General features: G+C 37.0%; 1 protein-coding gene across 1 annotated transcript in view; it reads right to left on the bottom strand.

Annotated features, from left to right (window-relative positions):
* Nucleotides 1-170: 170 nt before the first annotated feature.
* Nucleotides 171-19,652, bottom strand: part of LOC137062786 (proto-oncogene DBL) — a 33,657-nt gene continuing 14,175 nt past the window's right edge. Inside the window, exons 7-27 of the mRNA XM_067433694.1 lie at nucleotides 15,050-15,169; nucleotides 14,620-14,811; nucleotides 14,343-14,534; nucleotides 12,973-13,144; nucleotides 12,806-12,894; nucleotides 12,637-12,722; nucleotides 12,402-12,468; nucleotides 12,068-12,183; nucleotides 11,930-11,999; nucleotides 9,929-10,021; nucleotides 9,747-9,839; nucleotides 9,524-9,649; nucleotides 8,809-9,030; nucleotides 7,385-7,477; nucleotides 6,224-6,302; nucleotides 5,664-5,715; nucleotides 4,552-4,748; nucleotides 4,234-4,340; nucleotides 3,989-4,101; nucleotides 3,158-3,272; nucleotides 171-1,415 (exon numbers count right to left, since the gene is read on the bottom strand). Coding sequence (XP_067289795.1) covers nucleotides 1,401-1,415; nucleotides 3,158-3,272; nucleotides 3,989-4,101; nucleotides 4,234-4,340; nucleotides 4,552-4,748; nucleotides 5,664-5,715; nucleotides 6,224-6,302; nucleotides 7,385-7,477; nucleotides 8,809-9,030; nucleotides 9,524-9,649; nucleotides 9,747-9,839; nucleotides 9,929-10,021; nucleotides 11,930-11,999; nucleotides 12,068-12,183; nucleotides 12,402-12,468; nucleotides 12,637-12,722; nucleotides 12,806-12,894; nucleotides 12,973-13,144; nucleotides 14,343-14,534; nucleotides 14,620-14,811; nucleotides 15,050-15,169 — 2,409 coding nt within the window. The 3' untranslated portion in view covers nucleotides 171-1,400. The remainder of the gene's footprint in view (nucleotides 1,416-3,157; nucleotides 3,273-3,988; nucleotides 4,102-4,233; nucleotides 4,341-4,551; nucleotides 4,749-5,663; nucleotides 5,716-6,223; nucleotides 6,303-7,384; nucleotides 7,478-8,808; nucleotides 9,031-9,523; nucleotides 9,650-9,746; nucleotides 9,840-9,928; nucleotides 10,022-11,929; nucleotides 12,000-12,067; nucleotides 12,184-12,401; nucleotides 12,469-12,636; nucleotides 12,723-12,805; nucleotides 12,895-12,972; nucleotides 13,145-14,342; nucleotides 14,535-14,619; nucleotides 14,812-15,049; nucleotides 15,170-19,652) is intronic.

Here is a 19,652-nt window from a genome sequence, read left to right as displayed (position 1 = left end):
AGCAGCCATTACTCCGGTCTTCAGTGTCACATGATCTTTTCATGTAATTCTGATATGCTGATTTTTGAAACATCACTTATTATCAATATCGAAAACAGTTGTGCTGCTTAATATTCCTTTGGATTGGAAACTGTGATACACTGACACATTGATACAGTCTTTGATCAATATAAAGTTCAAAATAACATTTATTTAATATAGAAATCATTATCAATGTGCTGACTGCCACTTTTGATCAGTTTAATGCATCCTTGCTAGAAATGATCTTACTGAGCCCATACGCTTGTGTATTTATTCATTGTAGCTTTTAATGAGGCTAACTAATAGATGACATCTTGCATATTCACTTCAATGGTTTCTAAGCGGTTAACAAAGTTAAGTGCACATTGTGAATGCAGGAAGGGACGGGGAGAAGGTTCATTTTAAAATACTGGTACGTTTTTTTGTTTTTTTGTTTTTTTAAACTCAAATATGGTGGATGCTGAAAAAATGCATTTAAAAATGAATTATGAAATTTCTACAGTAATCCCATATAAAAACACTGAAAGCTAAAATACTGTGCTAAATAGCCCAGAACAGCCATATTTAAGCTGCCTTAAAGTAAATATGAATAAACATAGGATCATCTGAAGGTGAGCAGCATGTTTTGAATCATAACAGTGAAGCAATAAAGCAATGCTGATGATTTAAATGTTTTCACCTCACATACTCTACGAACTAATATTCTTTGCGTGTTTCTCTGAAATATTTCTGAAATACTGATGCCAAAGTCAGGATTATAAAAAGAATAATTCAGATCAACCTAATACATTTGGAGATGGAATGTTAGGTTTTGGCACATAATACTAGTTACTGATGAGAGCTTTCATCTTTCATTCACTGTTGCGCTGGTATCTATTCCAGCATTAAAATGGCTTTTTAAAACCAGTGTCCAACCACTGTACCCATCTGAGGTTTGCGTTTCTCACAGGTCAGTGTACATGCCATGCTATAAACCTTCCTGTTTTAAAATACAATGAAATACTGTGCTAATTACACAAATACATGTTTCTTGTCATGTGTTATGGCACAGTATGGTGATGGTACCTTCCAGGGATGAAATGGACCAGTGTAAAGTTTGTGCTTCGCAAAGCTCCTTTTGTTTCCACACTGTATTGTTGTAAGTGATGTCTCTTTTTTTTCTTATACTGCAACATAATCCACAATTCTCACTGATGGCAGATGGAAGCTTTCTCTGGTCTAGGTGGCTCTGTTTTCCTGACTTTGTGTTTGTTTGTGTGTGTCGGTTTGGCGTGACTGGGCTCAGTCCTGAATGACAGTAATGGCCTTTAGGGTTGTCACATGGTGGAAGCTGTGTACATGTGGTTTATGTACTTGGGTGTTGCTGGGCTTCCTGCTGATTATATTTCCCGTACCTACGAGACAACAATGAAGTGCTTTAGAGAAATAAAAAAATCTAGTGAAGTACAGCACAGTATGTTTAGGTCTCTTTAAAGGGGTCATGACATGATAAATCAAATTTGCTTCTTTTGACATTTATAAGAGGTCTTTGTACCATTAAAACATCGTGCGAGTTTTATAGCTTAAAACAACCTCATTATTATCAGCGAACAGAAGAGAAGATTCTCAAGGATAATGCAACAGGCTTTATTGACAGCAGAGCTCAAAAGCAAAATGAGCAGGTGAGTAGAAACTTAATTTGAGAGTCACAAGAGTCTTGTGAAGGTTATTTTTGCTGGACAGGTTGGTGATGGACTCAGGGCTGAGGAAGGTGAAGAATCGAAAATGAAGAATCACTGTAGGTAAGTTCAATTTAGCAGTAACACACTCTAGTGGTTGACGAGACCAGACACTGAGTGTAGGTGAAAAGCTGGTATTTATGTGTGGCCGTGATGATGTGAAACTGGTGTACTGAGTCAGTATTCAGGCGACTGAGATCGTGTGGGAGGTGTTATGGGATCTGGTGCTGAAGATTAAAAAAAAAAACATTTATTTAAAAGGGTGATGAACTGAGAAATTAACTTTCCCTAGAGCCTTTGATATATAAAAGTTCGTCGTGATATAAGAATCTCTTGTAAGTTTTGGAGCTGAATTTTTTTTTTTATTGACACCAAGTCCAGAAAACGAGAGCTCTCAAATATATACCGATCAATGACGTAATAGAAGGGGGAAACGTCGCCTTGACAGATAAGTATGTACGCCTGCTTCTGTAGCCCCACCCAACGACTCGTGGAGCTAAACAGATCGCATTACCGAGGAAAAAACATGCCGAAGATAACGAGATATTACGCCATGCTTTGTTTACTTCATTTCACTGTGGAATCGTTTGTAAACAGACACAGGTCGAGCAGGATTTGCATGCATTTACTTATGTGAGTAAAACATGTTTTTTTTAATATGTGATAGTATTGCATTGTTACAGATAATTTTGACTATGTGTACATGTCTAACAGAAGCACGCTGTCACCGGCTGGATAATCCTCTATTTGTTGTTTTATTGCAATTCGGGATCAGACTCGGACATGTATCGTGGCCAAGGCTCGCAAAGCCTGACGTCCCGGGGCTGTTCGTTTTCCAGACGGGGTACCAAAACATAAGCCCATCGGCAGGCTGTTGAATGATGAAGCAGCCAACTGTATTGGATCTGACAGCAGCTGCATCATAAACCAGCCAAAAGTAAGTTATTTCATAATGCTGTGTCTGTAAATGAAATCACAAATATGGATAATGTTTTTAAAACGGTCACATTCAATAGCGAGTGTGCGTTGGTACTCTTTCCTATTTCCTATACTGTTAGCCTATCAAAACAATGGCTGTATACTGACAAGCCTTAAAGGATCTGCCCCTTAAAACGGGTTATTTCAAACAGAGGGTCAGAATGAAGGTTGAAAATAATAACTTTTTTTCTGCATATTTATTTGATTGTTTTTTGAGCAAAAAACTTTATTAACAGTGAACCTCAAGTAACACAATAAAATATTAAAATCCACGTCATGACCCCTTTATAATAAAATATTCCACGTTTTAATGAACATTAATTCACAAAAGCTGCATTTTAGAGTATAGTGTTCATGATAAAGGTACTTATTCCAACATCAGTTACACTACCTCTTGTAAGCAAGTGACAAAAATCCTTAGGCTTGTAGAGTTCACTCACCACAAACCCACCTCCCGACCTAATGGAAGGACTTCTGCCTGCATCTCCCAGCATTCTCAGAAGTGTATCTACAGGGAGTGTCCCTTCACCTCCTCGAGTCAAATTCTTAACATTCCTGTGAGGAATACAGCATAATATTGATTAACTTGTAAATTAGAGTGTTTTTTGCATAACTAATGATTCAGAATGATTTATGTTCTCGTTCAGGATAATACAAAATTATACCAGCATATTGGAACCAAATATTAGGCAATAATTATTCATATTATTAAGTCTTAAATAGGCTTACTGTTTGTGTTGATGGCATTTTATGTGCAATATATCATTGAAAATGGAAGATATTAAAATATGTTCCTATATACGTATATACTATATACTGTATGTATAAAGGCCTTTACACACACAGTCCGAAATTTGCGTTTTTTTGTTTTCGTGATCCGAGAAATTCGTCACGCACAGAGACCTGCACACTGAGTCCGATGCGTATTAATAAAGTGTTACGGAACAAAAAACGCACAACAATAAAAAATGATACACATAGTGAGGATGATTTTATTTTGTCCTCTCTTCTTAAAAAGAGAAAAAGAAAGAGGAAATATTGCATCCATCCACTCCTACGATTGCGTAGAGAGAAAGGACAGTAATTTTTTGACATGCGAAAATTTTGCATGTGAATTTTACACAGTATTATCACATAATATTATTATTATTGTTTTGAGCGAGTTTTGGAGAGCTTTTGGGTTGTAAGATCGTTAACCCAAATTGAAAACACTGCGTACTATATTTTTCTTGTTTGAAAAGCCATAAATGTATATAGAAAATTACTCTCACCAAAGCCCCATAGCACTCTCCTGCAGTACGTGAATGACATCCCCACATTTGATGATAACGTCATCCTTGCCACACTTTAAGTGATCCACCATTGCTCTATACCTTCCAGGAACCTAATAAAACAAGCAAACCAGCATAATACAGAGGTCAAAGCAAATCATTTAGACTATATAAAACCCAAATTCCTACATTGTTGAAACCTTTCCTCCAAACTGTGAATCTGAGCGATATTGGTCCAAGCTCACCAGCAACACATCGTCTTCTTCATCAGAGTCTGAGATGTTTGAGAGGTCAGTGGTCCAGTCCTCTAGACCTTCACAGATGTCCACTGACTGACAAGTCCCAGGCCAGCCTGCAACCCACAACCAGCCGAACCATAATGACATTCCCTCCATACAGATTGCAAATTTTTCATGCATATAAATGTACCACAATTTACATACTACATATAAAAATTCCCATTCCAAAAACCCATTAATTTCAATAGCATAGCATATTATTCTGCACCTTATTAAACAGACTAAACTCCAAAGAAAATGGCCTTTCCACGGCCTCTGACTCACTGCGGCGGTTGTGGTGGCGAGGGCGTGGAGAAACGATGACTGGGTCTGTCAGAACCGGACTCACGCGGCCCGAGTCGGTCTCCTCTGAGCTGACGGACGCCCCCTGGAGCTTGCTGTGAGGAAGGACATCAAAACAACCTGAGCAGCCAGTGATCTGTGTGGAACTCCAGGGCATGCACACGGACATATGCCTCACACTGACCCACCAACCGATGAACCGACCGGAAACAAGGGCATCAAAAAAACACAACAACAACCATCAAACGTCATCACACACAGGATATTCTTCAACAGGACTGCGGTCAGTAAAAACATGCCAACTCAGCATGATGTGATTTGAGCGTAATTTCAAGTCAGTAAACTGAATTCCAGTGAACATTCAATATCAGCTCAGTTATTGATATTGATATATGTGATATTGATATGGTATTGACTCCAATCCTGTTCCATTGAACATGACATTCAAAGAAATTGTTTTGAAAACCCAAATATAACCTACTATGTGCTGCAAATGACTTCCAAAATGTAATATTTTTTACTATTATTTTTTATTATAAATACACAATTATTATTTATTACAAATATACATTCCATTATTTAAGGGTGAAGTATATATATATATATATATATATAGGGTGAAGTATATAATATATATATATATATATATATATATATATATATATATATATATATATATATATATATATACCGGTATATATATATATATATATATACCGGTATATATATATTTATACAGCAACTTCACACTAAAGGTTTGAAAATTGTTCATAATGCTTATTAAAAAATAATTTATTGCAAATAGCATTTTATATTTGGTTCTCCAAAGTCTAAGCCCAATGTTTCCATCACGTAGGTTTCAAAAATGAGATCAAGAGTGTTTTTCATGCCAGTGTGATACAGATTAATACTAAACCATCATGCAGATGGGCTCAAAGCATACCGTATTTATGAAGGTGATTTACATAAGGCAGAACTGCTTGATAAAACCTGTAGATTATTGTGCTAAGTTTCAGATTTGTTCATATGCAGATTTTACACATTTTACGTCAATAAGAGACTGAAAAAACAATGTGAAGGGTTATGAGGATCACCTGTCGCCCAAGGGTGGAAATAATGGCTGCTCACTATCCGGGTGAGCATCACCTGAGAAAGAGAGAGGCAGAGTTTGACCCATTAAGCACGACTGATTTAAAGGTGCAGTGTGTAGTGTTTAATCTATTGACAGAAATGCAATATAATATACATAACTAGGTTTTCAGTGGTGAATAAAGACCTTATATAATGAACCGTTATGTTTTTATTAGAATAAGCCATTTCTATCTTCATACACTGTGGGTCTCCTTACAGTAAAATCGCCATTTTGCGCCGTCATGTTTCTGCAGTAGCCCTAAACGGACAAACTTCAATACGGAGCGCTAGCTACTCTCTGCTCTCTCCAGCGTCTATATTTTTGTCCTGTGTTGGTCACTGTAGCGTCTCTACGTGCGTCGAAAGTGAGGGTTGAGCGGTGGGTGATTGCAATTCACAACCTCACCACTAGATACCACTAAAATTCACAAACTGTACCTTTAATCAAGAAGTAGACCTAACTATTCCAAATTGAAAAGGATAAATATTATTATTAACAGAAACAGAGATGTAATGTAGGAACCTTTGTCAGTCTTTTGCTGATTGTTGAGGATTTTTCTAATCTCAGTGAGCCATGCAATCTTCACATCTACTGTTGGAGCCTGCAAAAGAACACAATTAGGCTACAAAATACAGATACATTTTTGTCCATACAAATGTCGGAGGCCACTAGTAAATGTTACCCTGGACCACAAAACCTGTCATAAAGTAATTAAAAATAATAATAATTGAATTGTTGTCCATATTAAGTCCTTAGCAATGCATATTATTGCTAATAATACATTTTTAATACATTTTACAGTAATAAAATGTACAAAATATCTTCATGGAACATGATCCTTAATATCCTAAGGCATAAAAGGATTTTTGGCATAAAATAAAAATGTATAATAATAATAATAATAATAATAATAATAATAATAATAATAATAATAATAATAATAATAGATTTTATTTATAATGCACTTTTCATTCCGAAGAATCTCAAAGTGCAACAAAGGGGGGGGGGGGGATAACAAAAAATATATATATAATATAATGTAAATCTTTCGTTTTGTGATCCAGGGTCACAAATGTTTTTCTTATTTATTATTCTTTTTTCTTATTTAATATTTATTTCCATTTTTAAGTAGAAATAAATATTAAATTACATTTATATAAAAATTAAATTACATTTGTATTACATTTATATAAAAAATACATATTATATAAATTATATAATTTGTATGTTTTTCTGATTTTTATATTTTTTAATTATTTATTATTAATTATTATTTTTATTTCAAGCTATATTATCATTATGACAAGTTTATAAATATTTTATTATTAAAAAAAAACGTTACTTATTTCTAGTTTTCAAATATCTTTTGAATCTCATATTCTACATATACTCAAATGTAATCTAATGACATCTGGACTGCAGTGTATATAAAACACATCTTAAAAATGGCTACGAATTTCTTCTGAAGTGTGTATAAAGCCCACATATTACTTAGTTCTGCAAGTTCTACAAACAAATTTGCGATCAGGGCTTGACATTAACGTTCACTGTGAACAAGCGATTTTTGAGATATCCCCATCAGCGAGGAGGTAAGAGGAGGCGTTAGTAAGTGATGACAGAGGCACTTGTAACACTTTATCCATTGCATTCTGTGGAGTTTTAACCTTGATAAAAATGACTCACCTGAACAACATACACCTCCTCTTTTCCGTTGTACCAAATTTCAAACTTCTTTATGTCCCCTTTGACGTTTTCTGTGATTCCAACAGCACTCATCTGCAAATGAAACAGAGGGGTCAAAGACCTCACTTGGAAATTCAGTAATGCATTATTTTAATAACCTTGTGGGTTTTTAAACTGCCAATGGAAATTTGCGTTAAGCCTAAAACCCCTTTCATAAAAACGTCAGTCTCTTTGAGCACACTTAAAAGGGCTTTGATAAACAAATAGGTTCAACACCAGTGCAACACAATATGCTCAAAAATGGTTTAAGTGTTGAAAGTAGGTCAAAGTTGGCTGTTTAGCTGCATGGTGGATGTGGTAACTGCACCATCTGGCTACCAAAATAATCTTACCTGGCTGATGGTCATTTAAAAGTAGTCATGTATTCTGACCAAATAAATATTTAAAGGGTTTCTTCAGCGATTAGCATATGGCTTTGTATCAGTAGAAACCCTGGAGTATATTCAAATGATTGGTCTTCCACCCCACTCATATCCCGCTGAGATGAGATATTTATGCATTTTATTTCTGAAAAAATTACTCCGGTGATGCAAATATCGTGGTTAAAATGCTTGGGCAGCTGCTAAAGGCTACAGCCAGCAGAGGGAGCTATTTCCGCATGTTTTCAATTCGCACATGGAGGATGGGAGATCACACTCACAGCACAGCACGGCTCGCGGCTCAGGCATTCATGGAAACGTGCGGCCAGTGGAGCAAAGTGAATGTTTTATCTTCTCAAGTTAATTCCTATGAAAGTTAATCTTCCAAAGGCATGAACTGAAAACACACCAGACTGAACACGTGCTGAGAACTACTGCCGCGAGCACGGACGCGTTTACCTCAGCTTCGATCACGAGAGCTCTTACCTCAGCTCTGACTGCTGCTGCGATTGTGCTGACACTCCCTCAGCCGCTAAATCCCAATATATTGAACAGACACTTTCAATTTTTAATTGTAGTGTCTGTTCTCTAACTGAACTAATTTGATGAAAATGAACGCGGTGGTGGGTAAGTAAAAGTAATCTAGTAGCGGTGGCTTTGGGAGTGGCCTCACAGGGCAGCGAAGCATTCTGGGAATTGTTGTCTTTCATCCCCATGAGACAAAAATAAATTTTCTGCCTTTTCTCAGTCTAGACAGCACCGAATTCAAAAATAATTTCACATTTCTACTACATTAATGACCCAGTTTAAATACAGATTCATCTTCCCAGAGCTGAAGTACACCAAAATCATTTCAAGTCATTTTGCAGATTTAAATGACAAATAGGCCTCTTTCTCTCTCTCTCTCTCTCTCTCTCTCTCTCTCTCTCTCTCTCTCTCTCTCTCTCTCTCTCTCTCTCTCTCTCTCTCTCTCTCTCTCTCTCTCTCTCTCTCTCTCTCTCTCACCATCAAGCAGTGTTTGAAGCTGTAAGAGGCCGTCCGATCATGTCCCTCTCCACTCTCCTCTCTCTTCTTGCAGAAAAGCAGAGCTCTTTCGTGAAGGAACAAATGCCTTTGCATGGGTTTAAAGCGAGCCATGTCCTTCATGCGTGTTGGGCCTTTCCTATGGTTGATCCAGACGTTGAAGGAGCCCTGCATTAGGACGCGGCCTAGGTCACTTAATTCACCCTATACAAAGAACACACAGAAAAGCAAATATGGGAATGCAAATAGAAAATATATTCTAACAACAAAAGCATATTTCATCAACTGTCAGTCACAATAAAAAATACATTAAAATGCCCCATTATGCTTTTTCGGATATTAGGATATACTGTTTAGCTGTTTGTAAATGTAAAAGGTCTGCAAAGTTTAAAAAAATCTAAGCGCACAATAAATGTAGTTATTGTCAACAACAAAAAAAAGAACCGATTCTGAACTGCATGAACCTACGTAGGTTTGTAACAAGGGTTTTTGCAAGCAGTTGACCAATCACAACAGACTGAGGCATCTGACCAATCAGAGCAAAGTAGGCTCGCAGAAAGGCGGGAATTAGAGAAAAAGCTTAAATGCATGTAAACATGTTGTAGGAGATCTTTGAAACAAAATTAGGAACCTTTAAAATAGCATAATAGGCCACTTTAATAATCCTCCTGTCTCCATTCTCATTTGTTGGCCACACCTCATAACCGGTGATGGCAATTTGATGCATGGAGTCGTTGACAGACTTGAGGAGATCCAGCATGGCATTTAGCGCCCCCTGCAGCTCAGATGCATATTGTGAGTTTGAGCTGTGCTTTAGGAGTTCCTAATCAAAGAGAGGGGGAGCATTTAGTAAAAATAGACATTTGGGGGGGAAGTGACAATCTGGATTTGGTTTGGTTTGGTTTGGTTTGGTTAAGCACCTTCAGAAGAAGCTGGTACTTGGTTAAACGCTGAACTGGTTTCAACAAATATGAGTCCAGTCCTAATTTATGATTCAGCTTCCTTTTGCACTCCTGAATTAGGAAAGAAAATAAAATAAGCAAAATGAAAGATTGAATTGTTATTGTGTGTGAATTCCCCCCAAAAATATCAACATCAATACCTGAATGAAGACTGAATCTGAACACTGCCTCAAGAGGGCATCTGAGCGAGGTTTGTTCTGGCAGTAGCGCTCATACACCTGAAAATGTTCTTTCTGCAAAACAATGAATTACAAGAGAACTGTTAAAAGGCAAAGATCAGTGGTTCCTATACTACTTTTCTAAGGCATCACCACCGAATCTTCAGCACTTCAGCAGAATAATTCATATTTACCTGAATTGTGAATGTGAGTTCAGTCTATTGAATGTGATGTAATAAAAGGCAGTGTACCACAAAATTATGGCAAAAAATGTCTTTCTGTTGAGATGTCATCAGAGCCTGCATGCAAAAACAACGTCCAACGTGACCAGTCTAGTCACGAACAAACAATTTACAAACCAATTATTCTTATGGGTCTTTTCTTTTGTATACTGTGTATATATATATATATATATATATATATATATATATATATATATATATATATATATATATATATATATATATACTGATCAGGCATACATTATGACCTGATATGGTGTTGGTCTCCGTTTTACTGACTAAACACCCCTGACCTGTCGAGGTTTTGACTCCACTAGACCCCTGAAGGTTTGCTGTGGTATCTGGCACCAAGATGTTAACAGCAGATCTTTTAAATCCTGTAAGTTGTGAGGTGGGGCCTCCAGGGATCGGACTTGTTTGTTCAGCACATCCCACAGATGCTCGATTGGATTGAGATCTGGGGAATTTGGAGGCCAAGTCAACACCTCAAACTTGTTGTTGTGCTCCTCAAACCATTCCTGAATCCTTTTTGCTTCTGGCAGCCTGGCAGGGAGCATTATCCTGCTTAAAGAGGCCACAGCCACCAAGGAGTTTCCATGAAAGGGTGTACATGGTCTGCAACAATGCTTAGGTAGGTGTCAAAGTAACATCCACATGGATGGCAGGACCCAAGGTTTCTCAGTAGAATATTGCCCAAAGCATCACACTTTCCCCATCAGCTTGCTTTCTTCCCATAGTGCATCTTGGTGCCATGTGTTCACCAAGTAAGCGACACACACACCCAGCCATCAACGTGATGTAAAAGAAAATGTGATTCCTCAGACCAAGCCACCATCTTCCATTGATCCGTGGTTCAGTTCTGATGCTCATGTGTCCACTGTTGGCACTTTTGGCAGTGGACAGGGGTCAGCTTGGGCTCCCTGACTGGTCTGGAAATATGTAGCCCCATACGCAACAAACTGCGATGCACTGTGTATTTGTATCTGTGATACCTCTCTATCAGAACCAGCAATAACATCTTGAGCAATTTCAAACTACAGTAGATCGTCTGTTTGATCTGACCAAACAGGCCAGCCTTCGCTCCCCACGTGCATCAATGAGCCTTGGCCGCCCATGACCCTGTCGCCGGGTCAGTTTTGGAGATGCTCTGACCCAGTTGTCAAGCCATCACAATTTGGCCCATGTCAAACTCACTCAAATCCTTACGCTTGCCCATTTTTCCAGATTCTAACACATCAACTTTGAGGACAAAGTGTTCACTTGCTGCCTAATTTATCCCACTCACTAACAGGAGCAGTGATGAAGAGATGATCAGGGTTATTCACTTCATCTGATCATAAATGTTATGCCCGATCGGTATATATATATATATATATATATATATATATATATATATATATATATATATATATAAAACAGTAATAATTTGATGTTATTATAATTTAGAACATTTTTTGTTTCAGTATTTTTCAAAATGTAATTTATTCCTTTGACGTTCAGCATCCATTGATCCAGTCTTCAGTGTCACGTGGTCCTCAGAAATGATTATAATATGCTGATTTTGTTGCTCAAGAAATCTTTCTTATTACTATCAATGTTGAAAACAGTTGCACTGCTTAATTTTTTTTCAGGATTCTTTGATAAATATAATCTTCAAAGGAACAGCATTTAATTAAAATAGAAATCTTTTGTAACATTATAAATGCCTTTACATGTATAGATATGACAGCGAATGGCTCACCCTTTCCAGAAAGCATGCTCCCAGTCTCTCTGGGGACTCTAAGCAGCTCTCGAGGTCCTGCAGGAATATCCTGCACAACAAAGACAGGATCAGCATGAATGTGTGTTTATGTATCCATGTGTGTGGGCATATTCTCACCTGCTGTGGAATTTATAGATCTCCGGCAGATTTCCAAACAGCTCTTCTTTCTTGTTTCGCAGTACAGATGGCAGTATATTAGAAAGAGATGGGTTGTCCATCTCTGCCCTGTAACCCTTTCACAAGGAACATTAAAAAATGTATGACTTCAAAATATTATAACTATCAAAGAGCGTTAAAACAGTTTTCAGAACTATTATATTAGCTCCAATTGTACACTTTTAATTTCTGTTGCACCCTTTATCATTGTGCCAAATGATCAGCGTGATCACAGTTGGGATGAGAATGGGATGAGAGGAAACAGAACGTAGGCCAATTATTTCAAGGTCATTACCAGCAAAACAGACAGCAGCTCCTCCACGTAGATTCTCTCCGTCTCGATCAGCTCCTTCATTACGTGGCTGCAGAAGCGAGTGATGCGTGGACAATAACAGAGGAGAGAGGGGAAGAAAGAGATGAGGACAGAAAGGGAAAGAGACTGGTGAGAGACAGACAAAGAGTGGAGATTCAAAAGGAATTCATTATTTGTGAACATGCATTTTTTGTCAAGATATTGCATAAATGCTCACCGTTTGTGCTGGTCAGGATTCTCAACCCCATCTGGGCCGTAGGACAAACAGCTGCGGTTCTCCTCGTAGTCGTGCATCACCTCTATCTACAAGAACCAGGGAAAAGTTCCTAAAGCTAGCAAGGAGTAGAAGCGGTGCACTTTGTATGATTTTGACGGCCAAGTCAAACCTTCTTTGTGCTGGGACCTTTCCGCGAGCCCCTTTTACCAGGGAGTGCAAGATCAAAAGAAAACCTTAAACTGGAGTTCACATCAAAACCTTAGAAAAAGACAGGAAACATTCAGGCCAATGGAAAACATGAGACGTTGCAGTTGAAATAGATACTGTGATACATACTGTGTTTAGGAGAGAACAGAGGGGACTTGCAGCGTGGCGAGTTCTCGGGCCTTGGAGCGACCGGCTGGATGGGTCTGACCTGAATATCAGCCAGTTTTCTCAGACAGGCCTGTCTGCTCTGGATCATTCCCTGTACTGTTGATACCTTCTCTGTGACGGCCTCTATCTGAGACTGGCATGAAACAAAAAGGGGGTGAAATAAATTGGGCACTTACTGTAGAGAGACATGCTGTAGAATGAGCCCCTCATTGGTGCATTCCAGTGTCTGCACTCAAAGGGAAAGAAATGCCACTTTTTCAGAGATCAGATCACTTGTTGGATTTTTTTTTTGGTTCTTCTAAAATTAAGGAGAAATATAAATAGTAACCGACAATTGAGATGTACAGTAATACAAAGTTAATGTTAATAGCGCAGCTCAGATAATGGTAGAAATGTTTAAGATTAATCTCTGATTTCTGATCGCAGTTTGTGAATGTGGAAATCTGAGCACAGTTTTGATACTCTTGAGGAGACGTACAGTATGTGGCGTCTTTTTCTCAGAAGATAATCCGAGAATTAGGAAATTAATTTACTTTTGAATTAATCTTCTTGCTTTCTTAAAGAAACAAATGGGTTACTGTGAGGGATTGTGAAAATTAAACTTTTGTCGTCATTTAATAACCCTCATGTCGTTTCATACTTGTATGAATTTCTAAGAAACACAAAAAGCAGATCTTTGCAGCCACTGACTACCATAGTAGGGGGGGAAATACTATGGTAGTCAATGGCTGCCGAGATATTCTTGGTAACAAACTTTCTTTGTGTTCAGCAGAATTAAATGTATACAGGGTTGGAAAAACATTTTCATTTTTTGGGTGAATCGCCCCTTTAAACTCCGCCCCTTCTAATAATAAACTGCATTCAGATCTGCATCCATACAGTCAATAACCAATGAATAGACACATCCTACATTTTTTTTTCCATCGTGACTTTAAAGCAAATGAGGGTTCATTTCAGAAAGAGATGACAAAATTCATGCATATATTTTAATTAAACGTCTTTTTCAAAGCAGAAGCATTTTCACTACGAGTCTCAAAGGGTACACCCTTAAAAATAAAAGTGCCAGAAAGAACCAAAAATGTGTTTTCACAGTGATGCATGCCATAGAAGAACCGTTTTTGGATCCCCCAAGAACCGTTTTGTGAAAGGTTCTTTAAAGAACGATTTTATAGTCTAAAGAACCCTTTCGCCCTACAAAGAACCTTTTGTGCAATGGAAAGGCTCTTTGGATATTAAAGGTTCTTCATGGAACCAGACACCCTGCCAAAAAACATTTAAGAACCTTTATTTTTAAGAGTGTGTGTTTGTGCTGTATTCAGGTGTGTCAGTACCTGTAGCTGTGGAGTGAGTATCGCTTCAAACTCCAGACTGAGGAAGTCCGGGTTAGACCGCAGGACTGAGGGCATCGTCTCCATCAGTTTTTCAATGTCCCGCAGGGCTGCCTGCGCCCCCTCTTTGGACTGAAACTTATCCAGCAGCTGGTTAGCCAGCAGATAGGCCCCCTCATCACACCAACGCACAGTCTGCCCATACAGAGAAATGCAGAGTCTGTATGTGCTTTGAATGAAGTGCATATATTAGTGCATATGTGTTTTGCATAGTTAATACCTCCTCCAACCGTAATAGCAGGTCTCGTATGCGCGTGAGAGACGCCCGCTTGGCACGCAGAGCTGTTGTGAGAGTGTCACAGTGATGCCTCAGTTCGTTGCAGCGCTGAACTATTAGGGCAAGAGCGTAGTGATGACTTGCTGCAAGCTGGTGCCCATGCAGAATAATAATCTGAGCACGGCCCATTTCATCCTGCAAGAACAACAGAACACTCTCAGCTATTAATCAAACACTAGTGTATATCAGTTCAAATACAGGTCAAAAGGTTTGACCTTCTCAGCTCTCAACATCAGCGTCAATCAACATCTGTGGTGTGTAATGCAATCTGAATTGAAGTACAATCTCAGAAAAAGGTTTCTTTTTATTTTCTATGAAAGTTTACTGGTGAAAAAAGAGAAGGTCAAATCTTTGAATCATTAAAATGTTAAACCTCTGCTGTGGTGTCCAGCATCTCGAGGTCTTTGAGCAGCTGCTCCGTCTGGGACACTGTTGTCCCCACAGATGCAATGGCTTTCTCCTGCGTACTGAGTTTCTCCAGAATGGCCTCCATCTATGCACAGACCAAATCGTTCATTTCAACAATGCATTTAAGATAAATATTGTATATTGCATAAATTCAAGGTTTTCACAAAAAAATATTATATACAATTATAAAATAGATACATTTTGAATTTCAAAAAGTTGAGGGAAAAAACTGTTCACTAACAAATCTTTCTAGTATCTTATTGAAAACATATTCAATGTTAATAATGCAGTGTTTGCCAAACACAAGTTACTTCCTTTTTTTACTTTTAAAGGGTTAGTTCACCAAAAAATGACCATTCTGTCATTAATTTCTTACCCTAATGTCGTTCGACACCCGTAAGACCTCCTTTCATCTTCGGAAAACAAATCCGAAGCGTATTGATTCTTGATTTGGATCGCCAAAGTCACGTGATTTCAGCAGTTTGACACGCGATCCGAATCATGAACCAATACGCTGATTAATAACCGTTTGAAACATTGTTTTGAAATCGGCCCATCACTATATAAGTCGTTATTTCGTTTTTTTGCGCAACAAAAACTCTTCTCGTGTCTTCATAAAATGATTGTAGATCACTGTAGTGAGATGGGCTTTGTAACGACGTCTTTAGTGCCTTTATGGGTCTTGAGAGGAAATGACATTGGTGTCAATGAAGGCCTGTCTGAGCCATCGGATTTCAACATAAATATCTTCATTTGTGTTCCGAAGATGAGCGGAGGTCTTACGGGTGTCGAACGACATTAGAGTAAGTAATTAATGACAGAATTTTCATTTTTGAGTGAACTAACCCTTTAATGGAAAAAATTTCTTTTTAGTATTGTTTGTCAACTCACAACTATTGTTTGTGACTGTCAATTATGTTACATAGTGGCAACGTTGCTCTACCTTCATAACAGAATTGACCATTTTAACCATTTAGCCAAAAACTCTTGCTAGCATAAATTCCAAGAGCACATGGCACTAATGAAAGTTTTGAACAACCCACTGTGTGGTACATTCTGTTTTAATGTTTTACTCTTGATGAAAGAACTTGTTAGATTAAAATATTTTCTCAGAGAGAACACACAGTGCTGATCATAGAGAGAAAGTAACATGATTTCCTGTATCTTACATAAATATGGGAGATTATTCAGCCAATTGAAAAGCAAAGCATGGTAACAGAATTGAAGATTTATCAGCATTGATTTTTATAAGATAAACGTTATTTTTAATTAATTTAATGTTGTAGAATTAGAAATATTACTATTTGGGGCTTTTATAAATAAAATAAATTAAATATTGCCAAAAGAAAAGTATAATAAAATATTTTGATTAGACAATGATCCGTGAAACTGAAATACACTAATATGGACAAGAAATCATGATTTTCAGCTATATAAGACACTTTTTTACATAAAATATTATATTGTTATGAGTAGTAATAGGATCCGGCATATGACAAAAAGATTTATGGCTTTGACCTTTTGACCTTTTGCCCGATTGAACTTCCGGGGTCACGGTCATGGAGGGGTTTCCGGTATGATTTATGACGTGACCTTTTGACCTTCCGGGGGTTCATGGGGATTACGGGTATAATTTATGACTTGCCCTTTGACCTTCCGGGGTTGATGGGGATTACCGGTGTAATTTATGATGTTTTGACAGATGGTTTTATCCTTTGAAGAGGGTATGATATATATTTGTGACAGAAAGTTTTATCCTTTGAAGTTCGGGCTATCAGGACCCTCCTCCTCCTCATTATCATGCTGTACTGTGAAAAAACTGTCAAGTGTATCTCACACAAGCATTCTCTTCTTTTCAAATAATATAAACGAAAATCTACCCCGCAAAAGTTGAATGTTTATAAAATAGTTTAATAAAAAACAATAATGAACCAACCATTTCAGTTTTAAATAAAATGGAGTCACAAAAAAAGCACTCGTTTATAGAGCAATGTTTATAGAGTCGAAGTAAAAACACACTACTTATAAAGCAATACAATGTATGAAACGGTTCAAACTAAAATCATTTAGAGATATTATTTAGTAATATCATAATATTTAGAGAGTCTGCATCTAACATTCCACATCTTTTTTTAAACAAAGTTCCCATACCATCCAGGCATCCTATTTCCTGAATGTCTCCCGACATCCTCTCTTACCATGGGCTGGGTTTGTGGGTGTGTATTCCTGACACCTTGTTGCCATCCGCTACAGATCTCGCCTAATATATGGCACTATTCGTCACTTTTGAAACGTACCTCATCCGTGGGAGTTGGGCTATAGGGCCTCACAGGTCATGACACGCGTTAAATGTTTATAGAGTTGAAGAAAAAACATACTGCTTATGAAGCAACGCAATGTATGAAACGGGTTAAAAAAAAATCATCTAGAGATATTATTTAGTAATATCATAATCATAATATTTAGAGAGTCTGCATCTAACTTTCCACATCTTTTAAAAAATAATTAAAAAATTAATTAATTAATATAATTTATAAGCTTTGTTTTGTTCTATAAAATTAACTTTTCTCTATTTTAAATGAATAAAAACAAATGTTACTAAAATTATTTGAACACTTTTAGTTATAGTTTTAGCTAAGTATAATAATAAATATAAAAAATAAATAAATATAAAAATACCTTTCATTTTTAGAGAGTTGAAGAAGATAAAAAGCAAATAGTTTAAGCCAAAACACCCTCCGATCCTCCCAGAGTACTCCACTATGAAGCGAATGCTTCAGACCCTCTCTGAACGGGAGGGGTTAGAGCTGAGACTCTGTGCATCTTAACCGGTCATATCTTATACTACTACTACAATAGTCAAACATTTTATGGTGGCCGTGATCTAGGATTGTAAGTCGCATATGATTTTACTTTTCTTGCGTCTTCCAAACTGGTCTTCATCAGTGTGGAAACATACACTTTACATAAAATATACTATCAGTTATCTACTCAAAATGCGTAGAATTTTGAAAATATAACCATGTTGTTGAGACAGTTTGTCTGTTGGTCAACATGAACAGACTTTGGAGAGAGCAGATGACGCTTGCAGGGAGATTGCCCTTTGACCCCAACGATTTTGCAGGCCCTGCAAGGTAGTCATTCATTTCAGTTGTTATTCACCAAAACAGCACAGAGTGAATCTTTAACATTTAAAATTGTGCATAAAAACCTTACAATTAAACTTACATTTAAAGATGGTACATGTCCCATGGATCTATATTTTACTTTTCTTAGTTCTACAAAGTTTCAATATCAATTAAACTCCTAGTTGACGATAATGTTTGCTGCAATGCACACAACTGTAAGATACACTACATATGTAAGATAGCAAAATAAAACACTGTATGACACTAGTTTAAAATTTGAAGAAAGTTTACCAAATGCATCTACATATCCGTTGTGTTCTGACACAAAGCCGTTAATTGGTACGTTTTGTTTTATAAAATGTACTTTTCCTATTTCTGCAAAGTTTCATGCTACTTTTACTAGCCTGATAAAAATGTAGTTAATACATTGTGAAACAAGACAATCACGCTACCAAATACATTTGATTTTAAGAAAAAGCAATGTTTTAAAATACAACTAAACAAGATGATTTTCTCTTTTGACAAACTATTAGAAAAAATACTTTCTCTGTGATGTTGGAATAGGCCTAGGTCTTTTTTAAGTATCACATCAGGCATGTAACAATCATGCGGTACAATGATCCAGATGAAGCTTCTTATCAAACAAAGACAATTATATTTATCTTTCACTTGTGAATATTTGTACGCTACTATCACACTTACCATTTTTAATAGTCTTTACTATTGCCTTACGCATCCCAATCCAGCTAAGTTATGCGTTATTTCAACTGTTTATGTCTTTTTCCTTTATTATTTTTGGCACAATTGAATCGATATCGATTAAAGCTTATCGGCATTGCTTCTTCCCTATACGGATACAATCCAAACATGTTCTTTGTAGGAATTATGTGGGACACAAAACTCTGCGTAAATTCAAGAGGCCTAGAGTAAGAAAGCAGTGACATTGTATAAGAAAAAGTGTCCGCTTTATTGCCATACGCATTTTTTCCCCCCATTGCCTATTCTTAGTCATATGATCAAGATTACTGTTCACATTTTATTTGCCCGGCGGTATTTGTTTTTAGGTAAAGATTCCTATCTGGTCGTTGTCAGTGCAAGTTTGTGCAAATCATTTTAAGCATTTTTACTAAACGTCTGACTAAACTTATTTGTTTTCTTTTGACAAACCTACATTTTCAAACGATTCACCTCCAATGTTCCACAACCACAGGGAAAACATTTTGTTTTGCAACACTCCTGAAACCTAATCTTAGTGAATTTTTCTCACCTAGAACACAAAACTTTGTTCATACCAAACAAGTACGTTTTACACATGTTGACTATTTAACTATTTTTTGTAGTATCATGACATTTTAGAGGAATTACTAAAATATTAAAACACCAAGAATCACAATGTTTGTTGATGATGTGATTGTCATATTTAGTTACATTTCAGATGAC

Source organism: Pseudorasbora parva, chromosome 23, assembly GCF_024679245.1.
Source record: "Pseudorasbora parva isolate DD20220531a chromosome 23, ASM2467924v1, whole genome shotgun sequence".
Classification (NCBI taxonomy): domain Eukaryota; kingdom Metazoa; phylum Chordata; class Actinopteri; order Cypriniformes; family Gobionidae; genus Pseudorasbora; species Pseudorasbora parva.
This window is presented reverse-complemented; position numbering and strand designations above follow the sequence as displayed.